This window comes from Micromys minutus (assembly GCF_963924665.1).
Source record: "Micromys minutus genome assembly, chromosome: 28".
Classification (NCBI taxonomy): Eukaryota; Metazoa; Chordata; class Mammalia; order Rodentia; family Muridae; genus Micromys; species Micromys minutus.
The window spans coordinates 1768025-1790303 of record NC_137963.1 but is presented as its reverse complement, the minus strand read 5'-3'; the positions used below and the strand labels follow the sequence as shown (position 1 = coordinate 1790303).

Genomic DNA, 22279 nt, shown 5'->3' with positions numbered 1-22279 from the left:
CCCTTCACTCACAGAAAGCTCCAGGTGGGTCCCAGCACTTGCATTTCTATGGAGACCCCAGATGGTACTCTCTGGAGACCACGCTACAGGGAGCCAGTGAACGGTACCAGCGTGTGAGGGTATTCAATCATTAAACTCCCAGTCAAAGCAGATGTACCTTGGGAAGCTCCAGATGGTACACATTTGTAAGTGAGCTGAGGTCCACAGCCAAAGCAGATGTAGTAATACTTGGTTCCACCTGACAAAGAAAAAAAAAGTCCAAAAGGTAACTGCGAGCAATATCTGTTCATTTCAAATGTAAGAGCCACTCAATCAGAATGACTTCATGTTATGTGTTGCTTGCATTTTAATATCTGATCATAGTTATGTGTATTTTATATTAAGATACTTGGGGGTGTAACTGAACAGTTGTGTTTGGAGGTTTGACTGGGTTTCCTCCACAGTGAACTGTGGAGGAGCCACACTGACAGAAGGGGTGCCATGCAGCAGTCTTTCCTCACAAGTTCTGATGGGCATTAAATGCTTTCCATAAAAGTCACTAAATCAGAACACTCAAGGGGCAACGTTGGTGCAATATGAAAATACAAGTTTGTCATCTTTAACTTACCCAAACTTATGTACCATAGGAAACAGCTTGAAACAGGTTATGATTTCTTTATCTATCTGATATGTGAGTAAGCCGCCTACTCAAGGGTTCTGTTGAAGGGAGAAGGAATTCTGCCCTCACCTCTGACACTGATAAACCCAAGGCTCCTTCAATAATAAGGTCTTTTGTCTGGTATCTGCTTTTATTATTCTTAAACAAAGATCTTGACTCTTTGTTAACCTTGGAGCTGTTGTCCCCCCCCCCCCCCCCGCCTTGTTTTCAGGTGCCTTCCCACTATCTCGTGGCTGCAGATCCAACAGCCTCTCTCACTACTTTCTTACCCTCTCTGCCACATCTCAGGCTGTGGGAATCACTTTGCCACCTTGCTCTCCCTGCTGTTCAAGTGCCGACTGGTTCTTTCCTCTGATTTTTGTTTTGTTTGTGTTTCCACTTTCCTCCTTAATGTGCTCACACTGCATGGGCAACGCTTTGCTCTCTTCTCTGCGAGCCTGTATTTCAACCTCCAGGGCCGACAAATGCAATGTGCTCTATGGGAAGTGGCCTCTAAACTCCACGCCACATATCTGAATCTATACGTTAGCAGGCTTCCCAGCCTGCAGCTTGCTCAGCAATAAAATCAAAAAAGCTGCAGCCCTCATGCAGGTACACACAGTTTACAGGTTTGCTGTACTCCATTTCCCAGAAGACAGCCTGCAGCAGCTAGTGCAATAGTTCTGATAACACCCTTCCTTCCTTTGAAGTAAGGCATGTGGAAGAAAGAGAGTCTCATACTTCCTTCTATTTTAATCTCCATTCCTTACCCAAACCATCAAATTATTTTAAAAATGTCTGTTGAATACTTTACAACTTTTTTTGCCCAATAAGTACATCTGCATAGGCATGAACATTCTGGACCTGGTCTAAAACCTCTGATGGGACATTTCCATCTTCCCCTGTGCTATGTATGGGTTCTCATATTTTCTCCTAAACTGTTTCTCTCCCCGTAGTCTCTCAAACTTAATTTCTTTGTCCTGAAATGGCTGAGAGTAGGATTTTGAAAACCTCACTACTATTCATTTATGTAGAGGGCACTGGGCTCTCCTGTTCACAGACAGGCACTAAAGAAACCAGGAAACAAGCACACAGGCTCGTTTATTCAATGGAAGGGAAGTGTATAGCTGTTTGATGCCTGGAAAAATGGGAGCAGATGTTGTTAACTGCCTGGTAATTTGTACTATCTGCAGTGTGAGGTCACACCGGAGTTACCCAAATTCTTCCTCCCTAGACCTTGATCTTGAGCATTGCTTGTCAATAGAACCCACCCTTAGGGGAAATGTCACATGTACCTATAGCCTGGTGACTTATAAACTATCTTAGTCAGAGATCTCAGGTCCTTAAGCTATATATCCCATGTTAGTGGTAGAGGTCACATGTACTTTGCATAAAGAGTTTTAATGCAGTCATGCTTTCAGCTTAATTGTGCACATGGGATTGAGGTAACTGTTACCAGAAAACTTTCCCCCAAACCTGTACTAAACTTAATCATGTCTAAAATAAACTGGCTGGAGTCAGACTTCAGAAATGTGAACCAGCCCAGCTAGCTAAGTGATTCTGAGTTTCCTTCTTGCCTCTTACAGTTCATTTCCCTACCAGAAGTAAGCATGTAGGAAATCCCACAGAGCTAAACTCAAATTTTCATGATGAGGGAAACTAACAGGCTTGGCTTTCCCAGTGGTTCCCAAGCCTGAGCATGTCTCCTTTTTCAGCAACCCTCTCTTGACTCTCTGCACTACTTTCTTGATACTATTCCTTAATACTGTTGGCAGTTTAAGGTTCAGGTAGTTTCCAGGATGTGTGCTCCTCCTTGCCCCACAGATTCTGGTCACAGCATTTTCCACTAACCTTCCACCATATTCTTCACATTTAACACCTCCATAAAGTCTCTTTCCAGAGCAGAGCAAACCACTCTGTACTGCATATGCAGACTCTTCAGGTGGCCTTTGAAAAGTTGTACGCTTATCCACATAAGTGCTGTCTGGTGGTAACAATTTGAATGTCAAGATTATAGCTTATTTTGAACCCCTACAATGTTCTACAATGGCTAGTAAGTTAATGAGATAGATCAATCAAATCTCCCCAGAGAAATAAAAATTTTACAACTAACCTCCTTATTTTGAGGACTTTCTGAAGTAGAAGGCAGAGGGTCTCCTGCATTTCCAGGACATACAGCCATCTGGTTTACTGCATCAGCGTTTCTAAAAGAACAACACATTTTTCTATTGTATTGTGATATTATTCACATCCTCTTACTTGAAGAGTCATAAAGATTATTAGGAACGAATGTTATAACCCCAAAGTCATAAATGGACATATATCAAATGTCTTATTTACATTGAAAGTAATTGAGGTAAAATGTTTACCAAGTACTTAGTAAACCAAACAGAGAAAATGCTCACCTGATAAAAATGATTTTTACTTTAGATGGTGCACATTTAATGATTGATGAGGCATTCTGATGGCTTCTGCCATACAATATTTGGCCATTGATCTATGAGAAATAAGTATCATTAATTGAACATAATATTCTTCATTTCTTTAGATTTCTCTGCTTGTCCAGCTAATAAAAAGTGAATGGCTCCTTTTCTCATACAATATACATCTTTTTCCTCTTCAGAACACAACCCAAAACTTGGATATGGGTGCAGAAAGTCTTATGCTTAAAGCTAACATTGCATCAACTCTGATCCCTGGCTAGTTTGTAGAAATGCCATTTGGACCCAATAAAGAGAGAAGGCAGTCAACTTTCTGACAGATAAAGGCTCTGTGGCTTACAAAGAACAACTGGATAAGCCTTGGTCTTAAGAAGTACATTCTAGGGAACAGGGTACCGAAAGTCATCCCTGTCAGGCTCCGGGCAGAGCAGCACTGAAACTACCAGCCCAGGTGTCCAGTCATCAAGACTGAGATCAGAGCTCGTCTAGACAGCAGAGACATCTCAACACATGGAAGAGCTCCAAGGTAGTGTGAAATTATACTGATTCCACCTCAGGAGGCAGAGGGTGATGCAAACTAAGTCCAACCAATATAAAGTATGGCCACGAGATCCGCTTTGTTTGGCAGGCTGAGATGCCGCTTGTGTTAGACTTGGCCTCACCTCAGCCCTAATACTTATTTCCTTAGGGATTTGACCTCCACAATGTCCAGTGGGTCAGCATTATTACCGGGAGAATGCTTGGTCATTCCCGATAAGAATAAAGCACACGAAGAAATGTTTCTGAAGTGTGGTTTTCATTGCTATCTTGGGACAAAAACTATTTCTGGAGCCACAGACTCATGACCTCTCATGTGAGTTAATGGGACACAAACTATGCTGTAGAGATTTGGTGTAGAGCCACATTTGCTCCACTGCTTCAGTTTCCTTAGGCAAGAGATGGTTCCCTTAGTCACTACACAATGTCTGGGTGACTTTACTGGAAACTGAGGTTTCCACTCTCTGATGTAGCAACACCATATTCGAAACTGACCACTAACACCTACCTCTAAGAGCTCGTCAGCAATCTGTAGTCGGCCATCTCTCCCCGCTGCTCCGGTGGGATCAATCCCCACTATAAACACACTCATCCTGGTTCGGTCTTTGTTCCCAGCAAGACTCAGTCCCAAACCGCTATAACCTTTCTCCAGCTCGATCATATGAAGCTGTCCTGTTAGGGTTCCATAACGCTCTCGGATATTTTCTACATGTAACAACAAATGCATTTACAATTAATTCACAGACATGTGTTTTAATAACAAAGCTTATTTAGATTTATTTGTCTTAAAGGGTATAATAATTTCTTTGGCAGATAAAAGGTAGACTGGCTGCCTGGACATCAGGACTGTTTTCACAGAAAAACCAAACCATGAGGGGTTTGTTGTATATAATGTGAGACTATTAACTAGCTCATCCTGGCAGCATTGGGTCCAAGAGAAGTAACCTAAATTTATAATCTCCCAACATTATGATTAAATCAGAAAAATTAACTGATCACACAGAGAGAAGATTGGAGCTAAAATACCCAGAATTCTTCACTTCACTGGTCAGTGGGATAATTGACTTGCCCATCAGGGCTCCACTTTTAAGATGACTCACTGACAGGGGCTTTGGCTTTGAGCACCTACTTGTGGCCTTATCTCTCAGTTTAAAGTGGGTAAACAAACTGCTGATAAGGAGATCACTATTATGTACTCAGGGCATACTGTTTAAACCTGGGACAGGTGTATTGACTTGTTCTGGCCTAATGGCTCTGTACACCAGGGAAGACCATTCTCTCTTCACTCTGGGTAGCTGTCCATCTGATGTGATGCATACTATAGATTTGCCTCTGTTGAAGAAGCTACCACTGACCAGTTCTTATGGTTTAAGCCATTGTGTTTCACTGTAGCCTGATTTATAAAAACAAACGACCTCCAGTAACATCTGGATGATTCTGATTTGGAGATCACATTCGACAAATCATCTCTTAGAAAATTCCTATAAGGCTAATGGCCTGCACTGATGCTGACTCATTCCTACACTGTTTAAACAAACATCTCTGTACTCCTTTTGCAATCAAGTGGGGGTAACTTTCATGTTCTATGCTTTCTAAAGTATGTGCACTGTAGATTTCTTAAAGTAAATAATTAGGTTTCTAAAATAAAATGTTTTGAGTGCTGGATAAATGGCTCAGTGTTAATAGTATTCTTTGTTCTTGCAAACAACCTAGGTTCAGTTCCCAGCACCCACAGAATGATTCACAACTACTCTATAACTCCAGTTCCAGAGGATCTGAGGCCTTCCTAGTATTACCCAGGGCTCGAGGCACACATGTGGTAAACACACATTCAGGCAAAACATTCACCTACGTAAAAGTCAAACACATAAATCTAAAACATTTTCTGTAATTAAACTCTTTAATATGATGAAACATTCATGACTTTTGGCTCAGTTTATGCATGGAGCACTGTGTCAGCATTCCTTAGACATTTCCTAATACAATATTAGTAGCCCGGGAAAACTGTATTTAAAACTTGAGACAACTTGTGATATATCCAAGAGTTGGTCTTAATAATCACGATCACCATTCTAGTACCCAAAACACTGGAATTTCGGGGCATAACACCAATAACCGTCAGATACTGCAGGGAGGCGTCTGAAGCCTGCAAAGGGCCGACGGGGTTGGTCAAGAGAGCTGACCTGACACTGGGTTCCGAGATAATGTCTTGGCTGCTATAGTTTTCATAGGAGAGGCAAGAGGGCTTTATGAGAAGCGTTTGTTTAAAGGAGGAAGGTGATGTCATGTCTCAGGAATGCACGCTGTATTCAAGAAAACCAAGAGTAGACCTCCCTCCCACAACTGCAGCATATATCACTAGAGTCAGAACAAACAGAACAAACCCAGAACTGTTTCAATGCTTCTTATAATCGAAGGCATCACAAAGAGACAACTTACTCCAGCTGTAACCAAACTCATCCTCCTTGTCCTCATCTTCTGAGACTGTGGATGTGGATGGCTGTGCACCATCACTACCCATTTCTGAGAACACTGAAGGAGAGGAGGGAGGAACACTGCACAATGCAGCCTTCTCTGACTCGGATTCTGACTGGCTGGGTGCCTGTGGGGACAAAAATAATTCAGTGGGCATGTGTGGTATCACAAAAGCTTCAAGGAAAACAAATAAGGATATAATTCCAAAACCAAAGGCCAGTTCTAAAATGTTCTTCAAATAATGGAAAGTTTACAGGTGCATGTAAGAAGTGTTAGACGGGATTTGGGAATCAACATAACTCATTAAATTGTTATTTGCTAATCTAAACAAATGAATAACTCAGTTTGCAGCCTTAAATGACCTAAGACAGAAAAATGTTCAAATTTCGATACTGGGGAAAAAATGCAAGGATTTGTGTAGATCTTATAGGTCATTCAAGTCTGTAAAAAAAAAAAAAGTAGAAAGCAAATTAACAAAGAACTATTCCTTAAAACGTGTTAGTGGGGGCACTGAGATGCTTGAGTAGGTAAAGGCACCTGGGTGAAGCCTAAGGGCCTGAGTTCAATACCGAGGCTCACACAGTAGGTTAAAAAAAGAGCTGATTTCCACAAGTTGACTTATGAGCTCCATGATGTAAACCATACATGTGCACACCCACATAGCCACACCCACAAAATAAATGAATATAATATTGATAACAACAAAACTTGTAAGCAAGGCTATAGGTGAACACTCCTCTGTGTGTGTGTGTGTGTGTGTGTGTGTGTGTGTGTGTGTGTGTGTACCCAGGATCCTGCACATATTAGATGGTCTATGGAATCGTAGATCCAGCCCTATATGAACAATTCTTCATTGCTATTTAAATCCTCTCTCTGAACTACTCTGAACAAATCCAAAGAAATAGCACTACAGATGCAGGTTGCTCCCTGAAGACAGCCTGCTTCTTAACATAGAGAACAGACCCAGTTCTGTCAGGTGTAGGTTTAAGACCACCTTCAACTTTTTATCGATACAGTGGCTCATGAGAGATCCTTTCAACAAAGCCAGATGCAACATACCTTTTGTTGCTTAGGACCTCTGGTACTATTTTGAAATTTAATTCTATGTAGTCATGTTCTTATGTGAGTTCTTATTTTCAGGTAGCAGGCAGAAATCTGACAGGCCTGTAGCTCCCCGGATTCTGTCATTTACTGCTCACATGCACAAGCTAAGGCCTGTGAAGGACAACCCTTTAGAATAAGGTGCTAGGCTTCTTTCTCCTTAGTTCTTGTCCGTTGTAGCATGGTGGTATGGGTGACTTGCTATTACACATGCCTCAGAATGAGCATGGCGCAGAGAATAGCTTGCTAGAGCTGGTTTCTACACCATGTGGTTTCTAGGGACTGAACTCAGACCTTGGTCTCGATGGCAAATTTCTATTGTTCTTAGCACAGCGTAGTTTGCACTAAACCTTGCTATCTTCTCCATTTTCCACAATAAGACATTACCTGTGTCTCAAGATCAGGGACAATCAAATAAAGCACGGTGCCTAGTATTGGGCAGTCTCTGGGTTTTCCAATCTATGTATTTTTTTTCTATTTTTTATGTCACTTTTATAAAAAAAAATAAATGTATGTAGCCTTTTGTAATTTATGTGCATGTTTATTATTTTCCAAAAATTGCCTGTTCTAACAGAAGACATTCTTAAACACTTACGAATGATTAGCTGGTAGTAGGAATGCCACGAAACCTATCAACACTAGAGCTTCATGCACTAAATGTAATCTTTTTTTGCTAATCCAAAATGTCCATAGTTTAGCAGCAAGGCACAGGGCTAGCTGACAAACTCAGGGCCATTGAACTTTAGACATAGAAATCTGCTGCACTAACAATGTTCAGTTTACCTATCATTGGCCAAACAAATACAAATTACAAGTGCCAATGAAATCCCTGCTGCCTTCCAGAATAGTGTACTATACAAGTCTCTCAAATAATGTACAAATCAAAATGTGCAAGCACACTGGAAACTTTACTTGATCCAACCACCGTCAGATATCACTCTATAAAAGACATGTACTTAAGATGTTTTCTAATTAAAAAAATAATTCTTTGTATGATCAAAAGTTATTACTTGCCTACCATGAATTCAATCAAGTCTATGAATGTGTAATTCATAGCTATTCCTACCTTGTTGTTGTTGTTGTTATTTTACTTAATGATGAAGAAAACAATCTGACCATCCTAAAACCTTGTCAGGACTTCAGGCACAATGCACAGCAAAACTGTACCCCAAGCCAACTGACTAACCAGAGAAACAATGTTTGCCTTCTTCCTGGAAGGGTAGTTAAGTCTTCTATCAAGATATTAAGATCATGTATAACTAACTGGGTTGTTATTGATAATCTTCTGAAATCTTTTAACAAAATAAGTATCTCACAATGGTCAAATGAAATCACTCAAGATTGTATGCTTAATAGCAAATAAAATGGGCATGCAGGTCACACAAAAAACATACCCACTTTAAAGACATTGCCTGAAGACAAACCTTAAGTGGTGTGGGAACAACAGGGTTAGTTGGGGGGTGATAGGAGATGACAGTATTTGAATGTTGTAACTCTCATGGTCAAAGAAAACATCCCTCCAGGTATGGCATCTGCTCTTACCCATGACATAGTAACATGAAAATCTGATGAATATTCATAAAGTGGTCTCTAAAATAAAATTCTGACAGCTTTCTCCCTTGCTACTACTGAATTTTGATATAAAATTTTTATAAATTTCTGTTTCAAATTTAGTTTTATAGTTTCATTAGAATGTGAAAACACACCATGAAGAATGACAAGCATAGAAACAGTTACACTTCATGATCTGGCATTTATGGAGACTACTCGATGAATATTCAGAAGGTTTTGTCATGTACACACACACACAATTCTTTGCAGAGTGATTTGCAGCGTGTACAAATCTGAAGATGTTTTAAGTCAATTCAATGTTTATGAAAACTGTATATAAAAGTAGTTCGCACAAATAGCAACTAAAATTTAAACATGAACAAATTCATACAAAAATGTAAGAAAAACAGTGGAATCTTTTAACTACAGGTAAAAATATAATGAATATTCTCTAGCAGGATGAACTGCCTGTCCACTCAGAACACACAATGGGTTGTTTTCCTTGTTTTTCTAAGTGTGATAAACACTGAACCAGGACAAAGGCACAGTGGAAACAACAAAACATTCTGCAAAGACAACTACAAGACAATGGACATCATCCAACCTGGTCAGTGGTGAGCTGAAGAGAGTCTGCAAATGGGTTAGTACTGCTGAAGCTGTACTTAGGGTAGAGGTTGTGCGGCAAGGAAGGCAAAGGGGATTTCTAAAAGGAAACAGAAGATGAGCTGAAGGCATAAGGAAGGTATGTAAAAAAATAACCCAACCTCAAGAACAAAGTACTTAACGGGCCAGAGCTGCCTGTGAGACATGAAGTCAACCTGAGTAGCTCCGTGTGCTTCTCTTAAACAGTGGCTAATAGTTTGTTTTTAATGACCCAAGCCTACACCTGAGCCTAATCACACCACGAATGAAAACAGATTGTCAAAGTGACTAGAATTTCTTCCATTTCTTCAGAAGTCTTTACTATCATGGAGTGAAAGGCAATGTACACTATGCTAGTTACATACTGGCTTCTGATTCCTGAGCATGGGTATACGTGTTTCCGAAGGAAAACCCTAATGCTGTTTTGTTCCTTTACTACTAGAAGGGAGGGACGTTAATTTTCAGCAGTCTGTTTGGAATGCACAGTAAGCACTTACCTGCCAGCTCATCGAAACCTTCATTCCTTTACGTTGCCCCCCATTAAGGACACTGCACTCTAACCTATATACACTGACTTAGAACAATCATATTCCTAAACTTTAAAAATTGGGGAGGGGGGATCTCTATATGATGTGTTCCTCTCTTCACCATTTCTTGTGAAGATCTGACAGAGATTTACATCTTAATAAAAGAAAAGAAAAATCTGACATATCTCACACTACTGAAGGATTTACAGCTTCGGATAATACTTGAAGTCTGTGTTTAGTGTTTTGCCTACATTTTGTGACTTGACTGTAGTAAGTCCTTTGCAGGGCTGTTAAGGCTGAAGATACATATTAAAGACAGGAAGTCAGCCAAATAGAATTTAGCACGTTCATATTTAAAAAGGAAAAGAAAATGTAATTTCCTTAGCACAATAAGTTCTTTCTTTACACCCGCTCACTTTTTCCTTCTATTGACTGGATCTCTTAAAGAGAATTGCAGACATTTAAAATTCATATTGGCTCCAGTTAAATGTTTGTGTTACCTCTCCCTGACAAAGCCTCCTTGCCAGACATGGAGTAGGGGGACTGGTCACATGACTCCACCCTGCATGGCAGTATGGTGCAGCCACTGTCCTCCAACACTGCTAGCCTGTGCCTAGGACCCTTTCAATCCAAGCTTCCTGCAATGCCTCCCTGAGAGGCAAGGCCAGAAAAGGGATGGGTACAATGACATCTTTGTTCCTTTCCACTTCCCGCTTCACAGTTTAAAATGCCAACTCCAGGTTTACTCAAGAGGGACTGACAAGTGCCAAGAAACAGGACACATAGGAAGACGGGAGGAATGACTGGGCAGTGGATAACATAGGAGGCCTGGTGGTATGGGCAGACTGTTTCAAGGTCAACGTGCATGGCAGATCCAGGGCCTGTTCTTTGTAGCTATGGAGAACAACAAAACCAAATCTATGATCAAGACACGGAATTCCCAGAGACCTCTAGTTTTCACTTTTCTTTAGACCTTACAAGATTTCAACCTGGTGCTGTCAGAGGAGCCGTGTACATGGAATGGTAGGTGACTCCTACAAGTAGGGAGATAGATACAGGTCTGATAGTGTGCTTACAAAAGAAAAATCAATGATGAAATGTCCTTAGGGTAACTGAGGGAAGGAACCTAACTGAGAAGACACAGCAAAGACTCCAAACCATCCTCTCTGGCCCTAAGAAGGGGGCCACCGAGCTACACTGAGGGGATTATCAGGGACTTGCTGTAAAGGGTTTCAGCCCTGAATAGCCAAAGCAGAGAAGGACAGACCAGCTTCTCAAGTGTCTAAGATTTTCCAGAAGCTTTATCCTCTGCCCACAAAGAAAACTCTGTCACACATGGGCTCTACAGTAAGTAAATTTGTGGTGTTTTTCCTTTAGCTAACCAGAGGACTGATTACTTCCATTTGGAAGTAAATCACCACTAACAAAGAATATCTCATTTTAAATGCAAAATTAATTCTAGTTTCCCAAAGCAAAATGTGTCTAACTTGACTAAACATGTCATTTCTAAGCAAGATTTATCCTGGAATAATTGCTATAAAATTAGGTGTCATTATGCCTCAAATAAAAAAAAAATAGGAATCTTTTCCAGGTGTATGAGACAATATCGTTCTAGTTCATTAGAAAATGTGATTGGCATCGAAAGAAATGTTTGTAGCTTAACTGTTCAAAGTGATATTAAGAATCACTACTCAGCATTTTGTGATATTATCGTAAATGATATGAGATAGAAATGAAAATAAAACAAAAAAGGAATAAACCCTCCCACACAAAAAAAATAGTTGTAACTTAACTTAAACAGCCATTTACAATATTACCATGCTGTGTCTATGTTTAACACAATAAATGTTAACAAATGTAAGAAGATTTGTAGTTATTTAAACAAACTGAATAGCATTTGCAAAGAATGCGGCATGAGGCAGCCCTATCATTTGGCAGATTTTCTATCTGAATGGATAATTATTACCTAACAATAAACAACTGAATGGTTAAAAACTGCAGATGTGAGGAGAACTGCTTATATTAAGAACCAGTATATTTGTTCCACACTGTGAACCCCAAACCAGAGCCACACCTGTCTTGACAATGAGACAGACAGTAACATAAACCTGGGTGCTGCATTCGGCAGCCCAGAAGGCTCATCTAGGAAAAGTCAGGATACTGATCTCACAGGGTGCTGCCACCTTCCTTCCATCATTTCAATACTGATATATTAAATAGGTGCAAACACTTTCTTTCAAAGCCAACCAGCCTTAGACCTACCAGTATGTAGAGGTCCAGGGAATGTGTGCACAAGCTTTCCCACCCAGAAGCAGCTTCTCCCAGGGTTTCAGGAGTTCAAGGTATCTCAGGGAATTATGATAAAAAAAAAAAATTCTGACAGCTTCTGAATGACTCTGAATAACTCTTTTAGTATGTGGAACAGATTTTTAATAATGACTCCATATGAAGATGCTTCATTGAGCCATAAAGAAGGTATCAAAACCAACACTGAAGTAGCAGCAAAATGTTCACTTTCAGCATCACTAGGGCACATCACATACACTAAGCTGCAGTCTTTACCCTTTCTAGATTAGAACCATTGATGTGCCTATATTGTCTTAAAATTTATTTTCATTAGGGTGTTGTGCTATCAATAGCATCCCATTTGTAATCCTCCTGCCTCGCCTCTGGACATCTGTGGTTGCTGAAGTACAGAACTATGAATGACCTCTGAAATATATATTTTAAAGTCCTTTAACAACAGCTGAGGGTTTAATGAAACAGTAAGTTTCTGTTCCCAAGGCTCTGTGTTGACCTGTATGTTGACTGTAGCCAAGAAGTAACTATGTAACAATTTGTGTTTAAGCAGAATGTACTCTTGAGTCTTCTGTAACCATTGGAAAATACAAATATGTTCAGATCTGATGATGTGATGGCAGAGATTCTATATAAAGAATGAATTTAGAACAAAAAAAAATGAAGTCTTTATAGATTCCCAAGAGACTCAACTAAAGACGAGTGGTGTTAATCTACATATCACATTCTATTCCTTTCAGGAACTTGAATATATATTCCTTTAACCAGAATGAATATCAACAAGATATCAACTTGACATGGTGACAAATTAGTTATATCTCCATGTATCTTAAAGTCTTCATATATACCACAGAAGAGACATGCAGGGCAGTTCAGTGTTTCGATACAGCAAATGAAACCTGTTATAAATACCTTCGGGGACTCTGAAAACGGATAGGTGCACATGCAGACAACTTGGTCCTTGCTACATTAGAGTCCAAGTTGCATGTTGTCAGTATGCCTACCTTGCCCTCTGTTCTTGCTTACCCTTGGTCTGTTTATAATGCTTTGTACCATAAACACTACGGGGTTGCCTGCTTTCCGAATGGCTTCCACAGCTTGTTCATGGCTTGCATCTCTGAGGTCCATCCCATCCACCTGCAATGGAAGGGCCTCAGCTTAACATTTCAAGAAGCTAGAGAACAAAAGAGCGATTTGGGTCAGTTCTGAGGCTCCTCTCCACCCTGGGAGATTTGTCTCGGTGTCAAAAACACACGGAGTTAAGCTGCACAGGTCTCGTCCTTCCAGTGGACTTGTGGCACCTTGTTTGGATAAAGGTTTAACTGGAGTCAAAGCCAGTTGGGATGAGGGTTCCGCTTCTGCATTTCTCTCAGCACTGGCTGCTCTTGTATGTTTATGAGTCAGTTTTTGGATGGGCACCTTTAAGGAAACCAATTTAGGGAGATGCATTCGGGGATCCCTTTATCATAAACAGGCTGCTCTGTTAACCCTTCATAAAGTGGTTTCTTGTGTGTATGTGTGTGTTGGGGGGTGAGTCTTCATGGGTTTCTCTTAGAGACATTTAAAGGATAAACAATACAATGATATTCAGGAAAGTCAAGACCACTGCAAGGTTAGCTTTGCACAAGAACCTGCGGTAAATGTGGCAGAAGTTGGAAGCCAAGAAAGTGTTGCTTGTTTGTTAGTTTCTGATATAAATAGCTTGGGAAAATGAAAGTCATCTTGTCACATTTGTGGGTAACGGTCAGCTAAGCTTATGCACCGGGTGTTCAAGAGGAGACGGAGAGAGAGAGCCAGGGCCAGTGCTGCCAGATAGATGTAGACGTTTCCCTTCCCAGTTACTAAGTACAGCCCAGAGCGGACACAGTCCTGTGGAAGAAAACCAATCATTAAGTCCTGGCACAGAACCATCCATATACGTTTAGTTAAAAGCCTCTCTCAGGCTGATACTTAGCTGATATAACAATTTTCAATTCCTACTAAAATGATCTTTAATGTTCGTAGGACAGCAATATTCATGCATACTGTATGACAACTAAATATCATTATTCAAGCCTATAGCAAGCAGATATCCCAGGCCTGTAGTAGCATGCCGAGGAAAACAAGGGCCCAGACTTCTTGTTCCTGGAGAAATCCTGTATGTGATGTACCGAAGAACCTCTATGAAGGTATTTTAGGATATACACCAAAACACCCTTTCTTTTTAATTTGAAAGAGAAGTTTAAATTAATACCATTTATTATCTACTGACTTTAATAAATTTTTTAATTATCTTAAAAGCCACTTGGGAGCAAACATGGCCAATCATGTCTAAAGATAACTGCAAATAACTCATATTTTCCTCTTTAGGCAAAACGTACTTCATAGTTGAACTGCACAATATAAATGTACCAGTCACAATTTAAATTGAAGCTTTTAGATGAAGTTCTACCTACAAGAAAGAATTCCGTTAGAGTGACTAGTATTCCATTAAGTGAGCATAAGTCAGGATGTCCACCCATCTGTTTATAGATGGTCACAGGGTAAAGAAGGGCGCAGTCTCCTCTAAAGCAGCCATCTCTCATTTTTTCATGCTTAGAGCACGAATGGATAGATGGATGAATGAACAATCCAATTGTAAAACATTTTCTTTTCACTTTACATTTCTAGGGGAGCTAAACCCAGGGCTTTGCATGCACTGAGCTAAATGTCCAGCCAACATACTCCTTCTGAAGTATGACTGCTGTGTCCTAAGGAACTTTCTGAACCAGAAAGGCATCTTAACGTGAAGTCTATGGACTGAGAAAACAAGACAAGCACTTGTACAAGGTAAACAAAATGTCCATTACACCCACAAGCATCTTTTCTTAACAGTTTCTCCTTTCCTTTTACTCTAAGTTAGAAAAACTAGGTCAGACTCCCACTTCTCAACATTTTAAATCTAACTGTGCCTGATCTGATTAGATGGTTTATTGTATTGCTCTGTGGGGCTTTGGGCACTTCTCTAATCTGCTTCCTGTGGCCTGGCAGGTACAGTGTCTTGTCTACTGTGGACACAGCTCCTGGCCCAGCACCACAAACTTACCAGGTGTTCTAGTGTGTGGCTTTACTGCACCTGGAGACTCTACAAAAGATATTAAATTTTAGTTAGGGATCACATCTGATTTCACTGAATGTTTCTCACTTATGCATGTGCATACACAGAGCCCTCTGTGGTGAAGGGTTAGAACCGAGGAGAAGGCTGCTGCCAGCTTGTGTGAAAGAAACGTTCATTTAAAGATAACCAAATTCTCAAAATTGAAAATTTTAGGAGATAAGACTCACTTAGAAAAGCCTTCACTCAAAATGTTTATCAGTATTACAAGGACTTAAATAAAGTGTTTTTCGAAATAATATTTTACTGGAAAACCTAACTGTGAGTTGCACAGTTTTCCTTGTGTACATGATATTAAATATTTTAATCTTATTCTCAGAAAATTTCCTTTTTTAAAATGGATACTCCTTAGGACCTACACTTCTAAAATCGGCTGCCTGTATCTCCGAGTACAAGTTGTAACATCACCTAGTCCAGTCATTACTCACACAATAAAAACCCCCGGATGAAAATGAAAAAAATACTCAAATGGCAAACACTTGACGCTAACAATGGGGTAGGGAATGAACCTAAGGAGGGCAACTCCTGGGTAAGAAAGTGGACGGAGGCACCGTTTTGAACAGAATGCTCACTGGAGGTTACCTCAACTATTCTGTCTCCCGGCTTCAATGTTCCATTTTTGCCAGCTGGGCTGTCTTCAAGAACATGCTTGATGAAGATACCCCTCATCACCTCGCCAGTACCCAGTCGGCTCCCCATCCCTCGGCCACCAACAATGCTGATGCCCAAGGACTTGCTTGGTTCTCTCCAAAGTTCCACCCTATAAAAATAAAATTGTAAACTCCCTGAGAAAAACGCAAAGGCAGGCTCCCTGAATTTTGGAATTTTCCTTTAGATGACACTGTCTCACGTAGTGTTGCTGTTGTAAAATTAAGTAAATTTTATATCTGGATCTTATGGAGACATTTTCACAACTGAGGCTTCTGCCTCGCTAATGATTCTAGCTTGCGTCAAGTTGACAAAAAAACTAGCTAATACAGACACCAAGGAATAGGAAATAAATTGTGTGTGTGTGTGTGTGTGTGTGTGTGTGTTTGCATGCAAACTGGATTTCAATAAAATGAGAAGAAACAAAAGACAACTCGCAAAAAGAAAGAAAATGGCATTTGGGAATCACACATTCAATAAGGAATTAATATCCAGAATGTAAGAATAAACTTTCTAAAATCAGTTTACAAGTCTCTCAAACAAATAGATTGAAAATGAAGCAAGGGCTTGAGCTATAGGTTTATACATGTTCTATAAACACACAACACAATGATTACCATCTATAGACACAATGAGTATCCGATAGTACATTACCTTACACCCATTAGGATTGAAATTGTTAATGAAAGCAGACATGACTAGTGCCTATGAGAACAGAGAGAAACTGGAGTTCTGTGCATTGTTGGTGGGAATGTGACAGGTTACAGCCACAACAGAAATTTTAAGATACAACTACCATATGGAAACATAAGCAAATAAATCAGGGTCATAAAGAGATTATCCACAGCAGCTAAAAGTTATCTGGAACCCTTTTGTCTATTAGAAACGAATCAACACGGGCAGTGGAGGCAGCTCAGTGCATCAAAGTGCTATCCAGACAACCCTGATCACCTGAGCTGAGAAAAGCCCAATGTGTTGGCTCACATCTGTAATCCCAGCACACCAGTCCAGAAGCTCAGAGGCAGCTAGCCTAGTGTACACAGAGCAGTAGAAACTGGAGTCACCTAGCCTCAAATACGGTAGGAGACAGACCAACTTCCAGATTTTGTACTCAATCCTCCACATGCACTTGCATTCCTGCACAGAGACCACGCACATAATAAGAGATACATTTTACATTTAAAAATTAATAAGCATAATCATACATAGTTTAGTTGGAATTTTATTCAGCCTAACAACATTAAAAAAGAAACTGTTGAAACTGTGTTTCAACATATACAAAGTCTGAGTATATTATGTAATGTGAAATTGACTAGCTACACAAAGTAAGGACCAAATGCCTATGGTTGAACTCTCAAGAGGTCCAGAGGAGACACACGGAGAGACAGGACATAGAAAGAAGTTCGCTCTGCTGGGAAGTGGATAGGGAGCTTTGTTCAGTGGACACAGTCTTAGTTTTACAAGATGCAAGTCTTCTCTAGATAATGGTACTATATCTATAGTTAAGGTTCTTACAGGTTCCACATCTCACACTGACAAATAGAATAATACATATAATAATGAAACTCTAGTCACAAAGGATTAATCTAAATATTCTCCAAATTGTGTGTTTGGCTGGTGTTAGTATAGGACTCACACTCCAGGTTAAAGTGCAAGCCGGTTAAGAAGAACCATTTTGCAGGAGTGTTAATACAGTCATTAAACGATCAGGAGATTCAGCTACCACTGAACAGATGGCAGCTCCTAGGTTTAGAAGCCAAATCCAGGGAAAGAACGTTTTTTTTTTTTTTTTGCACGCGCTAATCAGAAGCTTGCCTCAGTAGGAATCTATCTTGCCAGAGCAGACCTGATCATTAACAGTCAGAGCATGAAGGACAGTCGCTGAAAATGTTCTACCTGAAAACGATCCTTCTATCACCTCCTAAGACACCTCAAACTGCTTTGCACCTTCCACTCCAGAGAGCACAGCACCTCCTCTCTGTTCTGTAAGTTGATTTCATATGCTACTCCCTTGGCGTCTTATTCGTTTACCTCTAGTCTCTCTTTACCCACACCAAAAATTACAGAGCTCCAGGAATAACTGCTACAGCTAAAAGTGAAAGATGGAGGCTGAGAATCTAACCCGTAACGTGACTGTTCGGTGTGTGCAAGGACCTGGGCTTGATCTCAAGTGCTACAAAAGGTATGAAAGGGGTATGTACGAACTCACAGGGCCATCATGGGAAAGGGGAGGATTCAAGCGTAAGGTGGACATTCAGAGTGTTCAGCCGGCCCTGCATCTGTTTCAAGCCTCACAGAAGACGAGGGCATTGAGGACTAGAAGACAGCACGGTCTCCTGTGTCCTCAACACTGACATCTGGGGTCTTTCCATGAGTGGGAAGAGTGTCAAGTGAAAGGAGTGGGAGAAAGCAAGGGCTACTGTGGGGCAGTGTGGGACAGATGAGAGGCAGGCCACCAACAGCTTTTTTTTCTCCTTAAGTGGAAATAAACAATCCTAGGAAGCTGATCTGTTAGTTGGAATGAATTGGACAACTTAATCACATGACACTAGGCAACCTATTTAGTCTTTGTCTTATTTATCCTGGCTGGGAAGTGGAGCCAATAAGAATCTCTACTAAGATAGCCTGAACTGCTTAATGCATAGAATTGCAAAATGAACTAACTAACTAGCCCTATTATACAAGGTAAGAGCATTAGATATCAAGAAACATGTGCACAAGTATCAGAAGGGACTCAAATACCGTTCTCACTGCCTCCAACCATGTGCACACTGAAAAACTGTTTTTCATATTAGTGTGTGTTTAAAACTAAGCAAACCTACCTTTCCTATTATTACTACTGTTTTCCAACAAGCTATTTACAACAACCTACTACAGAATAATTTCTTTTAACTTCTTTCCCATCTATTGATACACATAAATTATATATATATATAACACACCCTAATAAATTATGTCAAAGATCTTTCACATACAATCTATTCTTAGTGTGGATAATGCTGTAGAGAGAAAGCAAGCTGATTGGTTATTGAAGAGACCCAAACAGAAAATTCCTTTTAGAGAGCTGGAGATGTTTAGTTTCTCTGAAAGATTGCATATTTTAAAATTTATATCTTAATATCTATATTTAAATGAATATTGCTGCCGTTTAAAACTCCCAGTGAACAGGTAACATCACAATGCAAGTCTCCATAGGAATGGATAATTTTAGAACATCTTGAAGAGGCTGAACCATGATTACTGATATTTCATATCCTACTCTGTTCTTTGCTTCATGTCTCTCTAGGTCTTGCCTGGACAAGGACAGTCTGTAATCCCTGGAAGTAGAATTCATATCTTAGAGCTTCTTCCTGGCTACTCAACTCATTATCAGCTTTGTTTCTGGGTCAATACCCAAGACTCAATGACTCCCATTAAATGTGAGCATGGTAGTATGTCCACAGTTACAGTGATTTGACTGAACACAGTCAAGGTCAGTCTTTGCTGCACAGGAACCAGTAACTGCAGTATAAGACTTTGAACAATCTCAGCCTATGACTGCAAAATTCCTTGCTCACATATAAAAATCTCTCTTCACACACACACACATACACACACACATGCACATGCACACACACACGTTTGTTAAAACACACACAATTTTAAATACAAACATGTTAAATGGATAAATATGTTAAAAATGTAAACACATTAGGCACTATCACTAAAACTATCCAGAACTTATTTATTGCAACTACCTATGCACTTTAGTGTCTGCTATAGATTCTTGTGTATTTTAGTTTTAACACTATGGTGAACATTATTTTCTCCAGTACATCTGAAAAAAAATGAAAGAATGATGCTTTAAGGAGCAAGCTATGGGCCAGTTCTTTAGACTACACATCTGTCTCTGTCTGTCTGTCTGTCTGTCTGTCTCTCCCTTTTCCCCTCTCTCCCTCTCCTCTCTCTCCCTCTCTCCCCCTCCCCCCTTCCCATACACGATGTCACTGAATGTGTGCACACAGGTACTCCTTACCTCCGGGGCTGGCTCCAGCTGCTGTAGGCAGCGTTCTGCAGCTCACTTTCTTCCCCTTCTCCCTCTTCTCGCTCTGGAAGCTCTGGGATGTCTCTGTTTAAGGGAACACACTGTGAAGATTTGAAGCAACAGTGCCTTGAAGGTACTTAACTCTTAGTTCAGCTAAAATGGCAGAGCTGTCTGGATTTTCACTGTACTTGACCTGCAAGTCTAGAACATTTCCCAGCATAGTAAAAGGAGAACGTAAGGGAACGACCTTATAATAGAATCAACCGTACACAGAAGTCTGGAGAAACTTCTGCTCACAAAGCATGGCCTGGTGCACTTGTTGATGAGATGTCCGGAATAAAATAGAGTAATGGAAAGGGATGGGGGATTCCAACAAACCCTGGGATTCTAAAGGAGAACTGTTCAGCAAACATTTCTCTGCCTTAAAGGAATTCAGGATTAGTTCATTTTATAGAACTGAAAAGTCTAAAAACAAAACCAAAAAACCCAACATGTATTCAAATTGTAGCTATTCTTCACTGATAGGAATCCTGAACTGGCTCAAATTATGTGACCTCCAGATGTAATTAACGCCAGAACTTGGGTGACCTGGTGAAAATCCTTTTTCTTTGGCCTGAATGGTCAAATGCTGTTTAAACACTGTTAAAATAAAACATGTCTGCTACAGGTACTACCAGCTGTTCTGTACCTGACACCCCCCTTTACATAAACTAAACAAGACAGATCTGGGAAGCTAAGCTTTCTGGAGTCTAAACCTGACAATAGTCCAGAGTGCTGAGTAGCAGTTCCAAGAGGTGTCTTATAAAAGTGATATCAAACAGCTTAATGAGAAACGGTCCAAATGAAACCCTTACCCAGGGAACATAAGACAAAGACACAAGAAGAGATGAAGAAAAAAGTAGGTTTGGGAGACAGAGTGAGAATGTAAGCAGCTGCTGTAACATCTACTGACAGCCACTGGAGAGGGGAAGGTTCTCTGCCCTAATCTGGGGCTGGGAGATCTATTGATAAACTATGCATAATTAATGTTGACCACACTGTACGCATACCTGACATCTGAGCTGAGAAGACAGTCTTACTCCTTTGATACACAGGCCCCAGTTTCTTCCAAGGACTCTACAATGTTGGGTCTTTTCACTTCTCCTTTGCTCCTCTGAATAGCCCCTGCTCTCTACCTTAACACATTAAAACTCCCTGGCCTTACATAGAGCTTCGGTTTAGGGACTTCCTTTGGAGTCAATGGTCAAGATCTTAGAGTCTGGATGATTACATCCTAAGTATGGCTTGGAAACTAGTTGGGGGGCGGAGCAGGGGGGGCACCAGGAAGTTAAGCTGCAGATTCCTCTTCTGTGAGATGCTGACCGCCTTTTGTAAGCATCCTGCTGTTAAAAACAGCTAATCACTACACTGAAAAACCAGCACCATTTTCTTCATTCTAGAATCTTTCAGTGTTTCAAGGCCCATAAACTTACTGAGATGTGACAGAAGAAAGAGCACTTTTCCCATTGTGACAGGAAACACTGGGAAACCCAATTAAACTGTGCTATGAAGTCCCAGACAGGAATTCAGAAGTTCATTTGGACCAACTTTTGCACAGGGTAAGGTAGTCCTATCATAAATGTCATGAGGTCCAAAATACAGCAATATTCTTTTTCTTTATGAACACAGATCGTGTCTTGACATTCCCAACTATTCTCTACACACTGTGGGTGTTGCAAAATTTTCAGAGGAAAACAATAGTGCTATGTTTTGATTCCTTCAAGGTGTTCTGACATCCTCGGTGGAAGTAGGGCTCTTCTGAGAGAGCCCACATATGCTTGCGGGGCTTGATGCTCTACAGTAAGCTTAAGAGGAATCTGGTGTCCAACTGTCAGTGTGACTGCAAAAAGCAACCCATAGAAAACAGCACATACTTCCAGAGAAAGCATTCTGACATTTCTTTCCTGCCGTGAACTCAATCAGTATATATATATATATAATATATATATATATATATATATATATATATATGTTGAAAATATTTCTGATTAAATGTAGGAAAATTAAAAAAGACTTTTTAACCATGAAAAATGTGCTGTCTCGGTAATTAATGAAATACTAACTGAAAGGAATTACAAATTCTTAATACTAAAAGTACTATACAGACGGTGGGTGAGATGTTATTCCAATTTATTGAACTGAATATTTTTATATATCCCAGATTTTCAATTCCAAACGTTAATTACTTGAGACAAAGGGGGATCATTTTTTATAGTCTTCTGCATC

At 40.2% G+C, this 22279-nt stretch overlaps 1 protein-coding gene across 6 annotated transcripts in view; it reads right to left on the bottom strand.

Annotated features, from left to right (window-relative positions):
• MPDZ (multiple PDZ domain crumbs cell polarity complex component) overlaps window positions 1-22279 on the bottom strand; it is a 136875-nt gene that overhangs the window by 23636 nt on the left and 90960 nt on the right. For 2 of the 6 annotated variants that reach the window (XM_080939985.1, XM_080939986.1), the window contains 9 exons: window positions 20006-20098; window positions 15925-16102; window positions 13236-13346; window positions 9347-9445; window positions 6055-6217; window positions 4124-4320; window positions 3043-3134; window positions 2751-2841; window positions 158-238 (listed from right to left, as the gene is read on the bottom strand). In XM_080939985.1, coding sequence (XP_080796111.1) covers window positions 158-238; window positions 2751-2841; window positions 3043-3134; window positions 4124-4320; window positions 6055-6217; window positions 9347-9445; window positions 13236-13346; window positions 15925-16102; window positions 20006-20098 — 1105 coding nt within the window. The remainder of the gene's footprint in view (window positions 1-157; window positions 239-2750; window positions 2842-3042; window positions 3135-4123; window positions 4321-6054; window positions 6218-9346; window positions 9446-13235; window positions 13347-15924; window positions 16103-20005; window positions 20099-22279) is intronic. The other 4 variants (XM_080939987.1, XM_080939988.1, XM_080939989.1 and 1 more) reach the window with 2 other exon arrangements.